Genomic DNA, 12,479 nt, shown 5'->3' on the forward strand with positions numbered 1-12,479 from the left:
GAGATACCGACCCGTCGTTCTTCCGATGACGCGACTTCATCGGAGATAGAGCAACCCTCGCTGCCCCCCGCAGATGGGGGAAAAGCTGCGTGGCAACTACTCGCAGCATGCTGTCTCATTCAGCTACCAGTCTGGGGTTTGCATTAAGCGCGAATGACCAGAGTGCAGCAACGGCTAATTTGAAACGCCAGGATTCTCGACTGTTTTCGGTATTTTCCAAGAATACTACAGCACGCATGATGTATTACAGGGCAATAAAGGGGACCTTGCTACCGTGGGAACTACATCAACTGTATTGGAAAAGCACCACACACACACGTCATTGAGTTCAATATGATCTAACGCAATTGTTAGGGCCTTCTGTACCTCTTATCGCCTGTGACATTTACCCTTTTGACGCGGTATCCACACCTTCAAGCTTGGTGCCTTCCGACAGGGCTATGTATCACCGTGATCGGCTCGCTTCTATCGTCCTTCTCGCGGCAAATATGGCATCTCATTGCCACTCAGGGTATTATGTGCGCCATTGGCAATGCGCTCATGTTCAGTCCATCGTCTCTGTATATGGACCAATGGTTTATACAGAAAAAAGGACTTGCCCTCGGCATCATGTGGGCAGCCAAGAGCGTAACTGGCGTTGCATTGCCCTTTGCGGCGAATGCTTGTTTAGACAAATTCGGTTCTAGTACGACCTTCAGAGCTTGGACTGTCACTACGGTATGCTGCCCCGGTTTATTGCTGCCTTTTGTCCCCGACTGCACATTTGTTGCGACACTATGCAGGCGAACCGACTCGAGTTGCGTCTTTAACTGTCGGATTGCATTTAGTTCTAACACCGAATCACAGTTGCTTACTAGCCTACTATCTTTGCCGTTCATGAAGCCTCGAATCCCTGTCTCACCTTCTGCCTCAGCCCGTCGTCTGGACCTCAGGTTCCTCCGACTGGCCGCCTTCTGGACGCTCCAGGCAGGCAATATCATCCAAAGCTTTGGATATTTCTTACCATCCACGTATCTGCCATCTTATCTGACCACAACAGTCGGCCTGTCAAGAACGATGGGCACAATGCTAGTCTCGCTCTTCAACGCGACTTCTATTGTCGGTGGTATCTGCATGGGAATGCTTTGTGATCGTTTCGCAGTATCGAATATTCTGCTTCTCTCCTCGATAGGCTCAGCACTATCCGTGTTCCTTCTGTGGGGCATGGCATCATCTCCGGAGTCTGGATCGCCTCAGACGGCTATTGCTTTGCTCACTCTATTCTCCATCTTCTATGGATTCTTCGCGGGTGGTTTCAGTTCCACTTGGTCGGGTGTCATCAAACAAATTAAGCGCGACTCTTCCACGTCCTTGGAGACGGGTTTGGTCTTTGGTTTGCTTGCGGGAGGGCGGGGAATTGGCAATGTCATCAGTGGTCCGCTGAGCACGGCGCTAATCAAGCAGGGATCGCTGAGTGGCTCGCAAACCGACAGCGCTAGAACAGGTTTTAGCACGCAGTATGGGACTTTGATTCTTTTCACTGGTATCACGGCAGTTTTCGGAGCTTGGAGCTGGATGTGGGGTTATATCAGCTCTGGGGTGCGCTGTGCGAGCCGCTAAGACAAGAACAGGTTGTATGTTTGAGTGCAGGACACGACGCTGGTTTTCGACTCATTCCAGAAGGATATTGGTTTGAAGATGAAAATTTTCTAAAATAGCGGTATACATGAAGACAAAGCATCAGACCTTCAATGTGTGTGTTGTTGAGTCTTCGCTAACTGATACTCTTATTTCCGCAAGGCCGAGCCTAGGCAGAGCGGAGTCACCCGAGAGTGGGCCTGGAGAATAAATTTAATGAGCTGTTTGATCCTGGCTATGTGGATACATGGGACTCAGGTGATAGCTGGTATCACAATCCTTGATCGTTGTGGCGCGGGCCGCACGCTACTAGCTTAGCAACAAATAGACGGCTTTCGCAGGTACTGGGATTGAAGTTTAGTGGCTGTTAGCGTAGCTACTAATGCATGGCGACTGCGGCAAGGCTGGAGCTGAGAGAGAATAGGAACGGCAATGTTCCCAGTGACCGCGTACCGTATGGACATAAATTCGAGGGGTTCCCCTTGACTGGGATAAGGGGAACAAGGCAAGAAACACAATCCATAACAGCGTTACAATCGTCAGTATCCTATCAAACTCGTCACTATGGGAAAGCGAGTGCGCCATTTTGTCGGGGTCGAAAGCTCAGAGCAGCTGGCCTTCATTGATGAGCTCCAGGAGCTCGGGCTCAGCAGCACGATTGACCTGCCTGAGGTAAGTCAAGTGGTCGCAACTTAATGGTGACCTGGTGCCATGGCTAACGATATCAGCTTGTGGTGGTGGGAGACCAGAGTTCCGGCAAGAGCTCGGTGCTCCAAGCCATAACCGAAGTTTCGTTTCCAGTCAAGGATGGCACATGCACTCGTTTCCCAATCCAGATTTCCTTCAGACAGACCTCCGCCTCAAATAAATACCCAGTTAAGGCTACTATTGTGCCGGGGCGACAAACTGAGAATGACGAGGCGTTTCTCCTTCGCATAAAAGACTTTATGATGGAAAAGGAAGAGTTGACTTCGGATGTGATGAAAGAGATCATAGAGAAGGTATGTTGAATAAGTATAGATTGATCTCCCTCATCGCTCATGCAGCTAGGCAACGGAGTGTATTTTCGGCGAACGGAACCCAGGGAAGCAGTTGAGTCTGAGCGACGCCACACTCCGAATTGAGCGGTCCGGCCCGGACGAGATGCACTGGACGATTGTTGATCTCCCGGGTCTCAAGAGGAAAGGTCGTGCATCAGAGGAAGATGCACATGCGCAGACTGATGCGGCAGTTGCATTGGAACTCGCTCGCAGCTACCTAGCGAATGAGCGGAATATTGTTTTGTACAGAGCCAGGTGAGATCCGTGGTTAATTACAAAAACTGACATCTTGATTCCAGGGTGGTTGTCGACAATGTGGATGTGGAGCGTCTCATGATTTTTGATTTAATTGAAGAACTACCGGGACTGGAAAGCCGATGCATTGGCGTGCTCACAAAATGCGATCGCAAGCAGGAAGGCTCCGATGATTGGGTATGTATAACCGCTCGGCCATTTCTATGTGCCTTATGCTGCTAAGTGCTCCCATATCATAGATGGTCAAACTCCTGCAGAATGACGACTTGCCTACTGTTCCTCATCTCGACCACGGCTGGTTCGGACTGCGGAACAGAGTACCTGCAGAGGCCCATATCACAGACGCCGAGCGCGACGAAAGAGAAATAAAGGAGTTCACCCAGCCAGCTTGGGAGGGAGTGGCCGCGGATAGGACGGGCATAGGCTCGTTGGTCAAATACGTCGACAAGGAGCGGCGGGCCAAGATTCAGTCAGGCCTGCCCCATATCATTGCGGAAATCCGGCGGAAACTTCAGGACTGCGAGGCAGATCTTGGCAGAATGGGAGAGGCCCGTGATAACCCCAATGCCCAGCGATACTTCGCCTTCCAATTCTGCAATGAAATGCAGAAAATGGCCAACGCGACTCTGATAGGCCAATATCAAGACGTACCATCAGAGGATCCGAGGATCATGCTTCGATACCGAGTGCAGCGTCGTCTTGATCAATTCTATAAAGAGATGGTGGACCCAGATAACATGCCCATTCTATTTTCGAGCTATCAGGATGATCTGAAAATACTCAGCTCGATGAATCCGGAGGAGTGGGAAGAGAAGGTCCTGAATGCCCCTGGTATGTATTCCGAGATATACAAGGAAGCCAAAATCAGTGAGGGGCGCAGCCTTCCAGGGAGTATCCACCCAGATGTGGAGGAAAAGATGTTTCGGAAGTTGACAACCCATTGGGAGACGATTGCTCGAAGCTTTGTTGAAGATGTGAAGGACCTCGCAAGGGACTGCCATGATGTACTCTTGAGGATAGCCATACCCAATAGCAAAGTGCGACTGGAAGTGAGTCGCATTATTGGAAAGACGCTGGAAGAGTGGAACAGAGATGCTGATGCGGCTCTCTGGGAACTCATCGAGGATAACCAGGCCCGACCGCTGGTGACTCGCCATCCCATGTTAATCTCTGAGACGATCGCTGCAGATAAACAACGAGGCGAAATCTTACTTGGCAAGAAGACGGCAATGGCAACGAACGGGGAGAGTGAGGGGACCCCTAGCGTCATAACTGGGGGGCACGAGCTACCTTTTATCTCGACTTTGCTGAGCCAGGTGCTTTTTGTCCGTGCAAGGCTGGAGTCGTACTACAGAATTGCGCTGTACCGATTCATTGACAATGTAGCGATGCAGGTCGTCGAGCGACATGTGCTGGGACCGAAATGTCCAATGCTCACCGTCTCTGTCAAGACCTTTGGGACTCTGGAAGACAAAGTACTGAACAGCGTGGCCGGGGAAGACGAAACCGATATTCGTGTGCGCGCGAGGCTGGAAAAGGTGCGGTCTCGATATGTCCAAGCACTGGAAAAATGGGAGAGATTGAGAGTACTTTAGCATGGATTAGGCAGCAACAGTCAGGTTAGGATGAATTGCGGAGTGAAAGGAATTGTATAAGGACGACTTCTCGAGACTTGTCTACCCCTCGTCCAAAGAAGCACCAAGAACTGCTTTATAGTTATGCAGCCAATTGTTGATAACGCCTCTGGTTTAAAGAAGATTATTACCCATCACACATTCAACCCAGATGCAGATTGATATGATCGTAATGACCATATTTCTCTCATAAAAATATTAACTTCTATACGAGCGCTGATAATAGGGGGCTATAAATTGTAACTGGCTCATAGGTGAATGATGAATAGTGCAGAATCATGTCTTTCGCGAACTAAACATTTTTTGCTTAAGATTATACTTTCATGGTAGTAAGCATGCTACATAAGGTTGTGACTCAGTGATCATCAAAGTCTGTGTATTTTCACTATAGATCTCCTATATATATTTAGTAGTAGACAGTAAGCATCGGAAGATCACCAGCTATGTTTGCTTTGGTTAGCGTAAGATTAACGAATATAGTTATATTTAAGTACTCTGTATATTCAGCTAATCTACTACAGGAGAATGTGCATCTATAGTATTATCGACGATCGTAACTCCCTTGTATTAATCATTAATATGTGTGGCTGTAAATTTGGGCATCTTGTCATTGACCATAGCAATTTGTTGATATTTACCACCGGCGGTTTGGGCGGTTCGGCGCATCCGGCTGAGTAATCGGCCGGAGCCTGTGTTGATGTTGAAAGCTCGCGAGGGAGGTAAATAAAAAAAGAATTTGGCAGGATGTCCTAGTGCGTCGGAAGTATCGGAGGCGGTATAGTTAGTTATAATCTCGAAATTAGTCATCGCAATTCTCCTCATATTTTCCTTGCCGTACCTGGACTTGGATACTTTCTGACAGGACCATGTCGTTTTCCCGGATTACGAGATCAGGGGTAGCAACCTTCTGCAAGTTTTCGGCTGCAGCGTCTGTAGCCGGTGCCGGTGGCTGGCAGTTATGGACAATGCATTGCTATTTCGAGCCATTTGGGCCTGGAAATGATCCTCTGTTCCAGAGTAAATACTTCAAACAGCACAACCCTGGGAATCATCCTTCTCTCAACGACTCTTGTGTGCGAAAGGTGCCGCTATCCCAGATCCCACCGGAATTGGTCGATGATGCCCTTAATGGGGGTTCAAAGCTCCTCGAGAGGTTCTGCGCGGGCGTATGGGGTGGTTATGGTGAGTGCTCTCGAGCGTCTAGCACTCAAAGGCCTGGAAGCCGCTGAGAAGCCGACAGGAACTATCACAACGGTGTTACTAACTGAATGCTTCCTTTTTTCTATGTACAGGATACGCCATCCAACGGAACATACTGGCTCGACTGGGACGGAATGACTCTAACAAGGACTCGGTGCTGTGGGGTAAAAAGCAGCTACTGAACAGCACCTACGAAGAAGGTAGAACACCGTCCAGGGTTTCAGGCTCGATGGAGATTGGTGTCGGGAATTTGTATCACTGACGTCCTGATCTAGGGACCAATGTAACTGATCACTTCGTCGTCGTTGGGAAGACTCCCAGATCCGTCATCCTGTGGGGAGCCCATTCCCCGTCGGAGAATCCAGGAGTCCCTCGGGACATGGAGAACCTCGCCGAAATTACGACGGATATCGACTTAGACCATGGTGTGGCCGAGTTCAGGCTGAAGAACATCTTCTACAACGGCGTGGAGCGGACATCGAAAGACCCGTTTCCGCCGCCGATCGTGTGGTTGCATTTCCAATACTGCAAATTGTTGGTTGAGGCGGGAGTGAGCCACTGCAAGGCGTAGGTGGCTGCTGTGCATGGGTGCTATGCTCTGCTCCTTGTCTTCAAGCTGCCTAGGGGCATCCGTTCTTGATGACTTTCGTGGAACACCAGCTCCAGCCTCCGTCAACCGTGCGTCACTATACCGTTGTACTTGTATTATAATTGTGTTATATCTAGGGCAGCATGACATTCCCCTTTCATCACTCACCAGAAATTCAATTGACCTTTCGATACGGGTATACTGAGACACGACGGGAAATGAAACAAGGTCTCTGCGTAATAGTATTTATCGGTTCCTCGTTTTCAAGGCTACGGATCCGTGCCGGGGGTGTGCCACTGTGACTTGGATATGGCACGTTCACAAATGCCCGCGAGCTCCGCGGCAAAGCCGTCAAGATATTGCAGGTGGATGACCTCGCCGATGGTTAACTTCCGGACCGGGTTACTGCGGATCAAACTGGGGACATTCTGCAAGCAAATTCGATGTCATGTTTGGTGTCCGGATCGCGAGGGTTCGAGATGATATTGCAGAAGAGAGACAAGACGGCGGTTTTGGCGTAAAAGAGGACGACCCTGGTTTGAGAGGCAACCGTCAGTTATGATCAGGCGTCAACCAAATATTCGGCATCGGCACCCGCACCAAAAGCATTCCGGGATCACCACCGGAAGTCTTCATTTCATTCCATAGCCAGCTGTAAAGTTGCGTTTTCAGATTAGATAATCGATCGAAGTGCGGACGTCGATGTGAGGACATAAACCCGTGCCATGGAGAGTCACTTTTTCGACCAGATAATGGCCCGCCGACTCTTGTGAGCGATTGCGGGCAGCATCTAGCATGGGTGGTGGTCTTCCGATTCGCGGTCTGCAGCCACTAATTGCAGCTCGAAACGCCTCCCATCGCAGCTTATCGCTGATGTTGATTACCAAACGCTGGCCACAACCAGCGGCCTCGGCAATCTGGAATGTATTTATTGAACAACGGCTCATCACATTACGAATTGGTTCAAGCTCCGACGGCAGGTTGTGGAAATTGTGGATGCACTGCTGTAGAGTTAGGCATCGGCTGGCTTAACTGGGTTTGCCGGCTCGGCCCGGCAACTTTAAATGTCGGGATGAGCTGAGAAAAATATATTTCCACCTGTATAGTTATCAGCGGGCTAAGTTCTAGGACCCAAATGCCTGTCCAGGATTGGTTTGATCGCTTACAAATTGTGATAATGCAATATGGGATCGCGCACAAAGATATCTACAACTTTAATGTGGGGTTTTTTCCTGTCATTACGTCCTAGGTATAACGAAAATTACAAGTATATGCCGTATTTGTATCGGCTGCTGATCCTAATCAAACGCGTGTCAGCACCGAGCCCAGCGGGCCATAGCAGAATGGGCATCATGATGACAGTGGAAGAACATCCGCAGGCATAGCTATAAACAATTTTCTGGGGAAACTAAATGGCTAGCAATCAGCAAAAGACCCACTGAACTCAGTCCTTCATTCTTTGTCGTGTTCAGAGAACACATCAGATAAAGCTGAGTGAAGTGTGTCTTCAAGTTGACCCAACGTATTATAAAAACGCTAGAGTTCTAGTTGCCCTGGCAAAGCCGCCTGAGCTATTTTGTTTACACAGAGAATACTCTTATGGGATGTGCTTCAGTGTTATATACCCATTTCTGCCATGGCGTATTTTGGACGTGCCACTCGTCATTTGCTGGCAAGTCCAAGTGAGCAAGTATGCGTGAGCAGGAAATAGGAAAGATTGTTTGAACAGACCTTCAGAAAAGACAAAATATGAATATTTGAGAACCTCAGCAAAAAGAAAACTTTCCTGCTGGTCGAGAAGATAGTCACCATTTTCCTTTGTAACATCGTTGATGGAGCTAAAACCGAAAAGCGCTAGCATCCCATGTCCAATCCCGATACTATTGATATATCAAAAGCGAACGATCCAGAGTAATGTATGGGGCGCGCCATTTGCTTGCCAGTCATTCGATAAGCATAATAATAACTTTCGAGGACCTCCGGTCTCAAGATATACCTCTTATCAATAGAACGAATCCGACATCCAACGAAACCGTCGGACCATTAGAACGTTTCCGGGCCAATCTGGCTCGCGGTAGCTTTATACGTTTCATGATAACCGTCGATCCAGTTTCAGACCAAAGTCTATCAGGTCTGATCTATTTAGGGCTTGACCGCCCAGAATGAAATTTCCACCAGCAAAACACGCCAGGTGCTCGGATTGGCGTCGCGGACGATACTCATACTCCTGCAAAAATGTATGACCGCCTAACATAAATTGAAAGTAAATATCGCTAGACGGGTATGATACACTAAGGAGGGCTGAGGTCTTCGTCTTCAATCATGATGTCGGCACCTCGATCCCGCAGCATCTGGATCACCTCTTTGTTGCCTCTCATTAACGCGGCCTGCTGGACATTGCCAAACGCTCCTCCAACGTTAATGTTGGAGCCTCGGTCCAGCAGCATCTGGACCATCTCTTGACGGTCGTACTCTACTGCAACATGGAGTGCATTCCCAAAATTTTCATTCCGGGCGTTCACATCGGCACCTCGTTCTAGTAGTATCTGTACCACCTTTTCATTGTCCTGGAACGACGCGGCCAAGAGTGCACTGCCACAGTGTCCTCGAGCATTGATGTCAGCACCTCGATCTAGCAACATCTGCACAATCCTTTCGTGGCCTTCTATCGATGCAGCTTGAAGTGCATTGCCCCAAGGACCTCCTTTGATATTGACATCAGCACCTCGATCCAGCAACATCTGCACTATACTATCATAACCTTCATGCGATGCGGCATGAAGTGCATTGCCATAGTCTTCGCCGTATTCGGATTCTCCTGCTTGAGCGTTGGCATCAGCACCTCGATCTAGTAGCATCTGGACTATCTTTTGATGGCCTTGTAATGATGCGACCAGGAGTGCACTGCCATACTCTTCTCCATGGGCGTTGGCATCGGCGCCTCGATCTAGCAGCATCTGCACAATTCTTTCATGGCCTCTATATGACGCGGCCTGGAGGGCAATGCCATAAAATTCACGTTGGGCGCTGACGTCGACCCCTTGATTAACCAGCTTCTCCACCAGCTTCTCGCATATGGGCAGACAGCCCGCCCGGGCAGCAATTGCGAGCAGGTTATGACCGCTGTCGTTCACTCGGAAGATATCAATCTCCGCCTGTTCCCACCAGTCCCATACAATGGTAGCCAGCGAGAAACAACACATGGCGAAAACAGCGGCATCACTGGGGCAGAGCTCACGGAAATTAATTTGTTCGTCATACGTCATGTAGTGCCCCAGATGGGGGGTGTTGAAAAAGCTCTCGAAATCATTGCCCACTTTTTGATGCCATCTCTGGTATTGCACACTGCTCTTATTTGGCGACCCGAGGAAGGTTTTCAAAAGAGAAGCCAGCTTGGTTGTCTCGATGTCCCTTGACCCGTTGACATGGTGGGCCCAAGAGTGCCGCATGTATATATGAAACGGATGAAGAGTATGGAAGCCGTCATCCGATTGTACTGGCTTTTCGGGTCCCTCTGTGTCGTCTGGCTTCTCTGATTCGAGCTCGAACTTGACCTCCAGCTTGGCGTCCAGTTCCAAGTCATCATGTTCATACTTCTTGACGAAATAGGACAGGCAAACGCTGGCCGCGTGGAAATGGGCATGGGGAACGGACCAGTCTTCCTTGGTTTCCAAGTATTCCCTGACCGAGAGATGGGGAAAACGCCAAACTTTGAGCTGAGAATCCAGAGTAAGGAAATTGTTACAAAGAGACAACAGACCTTGCTCGTCCACTGTGTCATCCAAGGGCAGCAGATCTCCGTCCGGGCTCAAACGAATAGCAGCCAGAATCTCGACGGTGGTCATTGGTTTGGATGCAGACATCACCCATCGAATAGCGCGCTTTGTGATGGTCCGGTCAGATTTTCCCTGGTCTTCAATCTGTCGCCAGACCTCATCGTATGCCTTCTGAAGGCCCTCTGGGAGGTTCTCAAGGCGCTCCCAGACACTTCCACGGGACTCACACTTCGCAATCTGGTGGACCTGCAAAGCAGCCCACTGGAACATGCCCTGGCAACGCTCTAGCAACTTTCCGATAATTTTGGATTCCATAGTCTTTAATAACGGGGCAGTCTTTGAGAGCCTGTCGAGTTCTTCCTGAAGGAACTTCTCAATGTCATTAAGATTGTCATCTGCCTGAATGCAAACGTTGGGCCTGCTTTCTAACTGATATTCAATTTTTGGGTCAGGTCGGCTTGCGATAAAGATCCTCACAACCTTGTTGGATTCTGATAAGAACGATTGCAGTGCTTGTATTAGTTTATACCGCGAGTCTGGATCACACTCGTCCAAGGCATCAATAACTAGCGTGGTTCTCGGGTAGATATTCAAAGAGGCGAGGATTTGCTCCTTGCACTGTTCCAAGCGGAAGTTTGTACCATTCTCCCGAGCCTTTTTACAAGACTCTCGAAGTTTTGCCTGCATAACCTCGGGATTACTTGCAGTGGTCGAAAGCTGACGTACAAAGCTTTGGAGAATGGACAGCGGCTGCGAGCGCGATTCGTCCCGGCCACAGTAGAAAAATGCAAACCCCTCGTCATTTGGAGGTTTGCTGGTCTGGGCGCGGACCCAGTCGACGACGGCAGATGTGAGATATGTCTTGCCGGTACCCGGATTCCCTTGTAGCCAGAAGAGAGCCGACGACTTTGTCGACTCCCAACTACGGAAATCCGTGTGGTGGAGCAGCCACTCACCCGTGCCGGGGGTTCGCTTCTCTTTCACGTTGTCGTGGTGCTTCCCATACGGAATGGGCGAAATCCACTCCAAGAGCTCGATACGCTCGCTTTCACTCACATGTTTCAGGAGATGGTGGACGCCCTCATCTACCCGAGCCATTGGGGCCTGCAAGGCATCCAGCATTGCATTCGCGCGTTTGTCTGAGTCCGAACTTCGCTGGCTCTCGCATGCTTGGACGTCTCGGAGAAGCTCATCTTCTTGCTCACCAAGGCTCGAAAGATTGCCCTTTGCCTTGCCCGGATTTACAATTGCTTCAAGCGTGCGTCTAGCAGTGCTTCCGGAGAGGAGCGTTCCTGACTCGGCCAATAGATCCAGAGCAGTTTTGTAGATTGTTACCAGTGCCGCCTCGAGATTTGTTTGTACCGGCGAAAGCTCAGCATTGGGGTCCTGGGGCAGGTAGACATTTTCATAGACCTGGCCGCGACTTGTAATGCGGACAACTCTCTCTGTGGTGGCAAGCAAGGCACCCATCTGCTCGCTCTCGTTCACAGGAATCTACAAGATACCATGAGCTTCAAATCAAAACATAAAAAGAGACATTGGGATTACCTTCATCATCGATTTGATTAGACCCCATGGTAGACTCGCTTGGGGTGGCGCAAACTGCACAGCAATGTTGCCGGCCTTCTCCAGCCAGCCAACGATCTGCGTGGTATATTCTCGAAGAACAATCTTTTTATCACCCACATTGACATGCCAGAAGTTTTTCTCGCACTCTTCCTGTTTTCTGTTCACCTCTCCTACAAGATCCTTGATGCTCGACTCCATAGATCCGGACTTGGGATTGCCAAATCCCATTTCTTTCAGGATAGCTTGCTTGGCCGGGGGCATTTGATTGAAAGCGTCCCGCCAGCGGTCCTTCACTGGAGGACCTTCCCGAGGGACGGATCCCTTCTCAGGTTCTTTATCTGGGCTGATAACTGTTTCCGTGGCGGGGGGAGCCGCGCTGGCCAATTGTCCCGATGGGGGAGCGGCCGAAGAAGCGTTGTTCGGCTTTTCGGGCTTGGGCTCGGTCTTCACCAAACCAGAAATGGAGCCATTAGCAGAAAAACAATCAAATTCCCCTTATCTCCACTTACTTCTGCTTTCGGAGCATCCCGCAGGCTTCTCTTCTTCGAAAACTTGGCCTTGAGGCCACTGAATGGGTTGCAGGAAGGCATCGGAGGCAGCGTAATACGGAATTGCTATTGAGCTGATGATCGAAGACGGGGGAAATGGTTTCAAGAGATGGGAGGAATTAGAGGAATTACCGTTCAGCTCATCGTGCATGGCCTCCAACCGATGGTTCGCACAGCTCGGGAAATGATGTACCTGATCTCCAAACAATTGACCCGTTTCGGCATACGGCACATTGGATCTCAGCATAGCC

General features: G+C 49.7%; 4 protein-coding genes across 4 annotated transcripts; 3 read left to right on the forward strand and 1 right to left on the reverse strand.

Moving 5' to 3' along the window:
* Positions 1–609: 609 nt before the first annotated feature.
* Asppvi_000057 (putative MFS monocarboxylate transporter) lies at positions 610–1,599 on the forward strand (the record flags this gene model as incomplete). The annotated part of the gene is made up of 2 exons (XM_043296370.1): positions 610–717; positions 847–1,599. The coding sequence occupies 2 exons, from the start codon at positions 610–612 to the stop codon at positions 1,597–1,599; spliced, it is 861 nt and encodes a 286-aa protein (XP_043152305.1).
* A 582-nt stretch (positions 1,600–2,181) lies between these two features.
* On the forward strand, positions 2,182–4,507 carry Asppvi_000058 (putative dynamin family GTPase; the record flags this gene model as incomplete). Its single annotated transcript, XM_043296371.1, has 5 exons — positions 2,182–2,289; positions 2,346–2,618; positions 2,668–2,912; positions 2,957–3,089; positions 3,152–4,507. The coding sequence occupies 5 exons, from the start codon at positions 2,182–2,184 to the stop codon at positions 4,505–4,507; spliced, it is 2,115 nt and encodes a 704-aa protein (XP_043152306.1).
* A 905-nt stretch (positions 4,508–5,412) lies between these two features.
* Positions 5,413–6,317, forward strand: Asppvi_000059 (uncharacterized protein; the record flags this gene model as incomplete). The annotated part of the gene is made up of 3 exons (XM_043296372.1): positions 5,413–5,728; positions 5,839–5,946; positions 6,022–6,317. The coding sequence occupies 3 exons, from the start codon at positions 5,413–5,415 to the stop codon at positions 6,315–6,317; spliced, it is 720 nt and encodes a 239-aa protein (XP_043152307.1).
* Positions 6,318–8,626: 2,309 nt separating this feature from the next.
* Asppvi_000060 (uncharacterized protein) lies at positions 8,627–12,270 on the reverse strand (the record flags this gene model as incomplete). The annotated part of the gene is made up of 3 exons (XM_043296373.1): positions 8,627–11,605; positions 11,660–12,124; positions 12,190–12,270. 3 exons carry the CDS (start codon positions 12,268–12,270, stop codon positions 8,627–8,629), a joined length of 3,525 nt encoding a protein of 1,174 aa, XP_043152308.1.
* Positions 12,271–12,479: the final 209 nt, after the last annotated feature.

Source organism: Aspergillus pseudoviridinutans, assembly GCF_018340605.1.
Source record: "Aspergillus pseudoviridinutans IFM 55266 DNA, scaffold_1, whole genome shotgun sequence".
Lineage (NCBI taxonomy): Eukaryota > Fungi > Ascomycota > Eurotiomycetes > Eurotiales > Aspergillaceae > Aspergillus > Aspergillus pseudoviridinutans.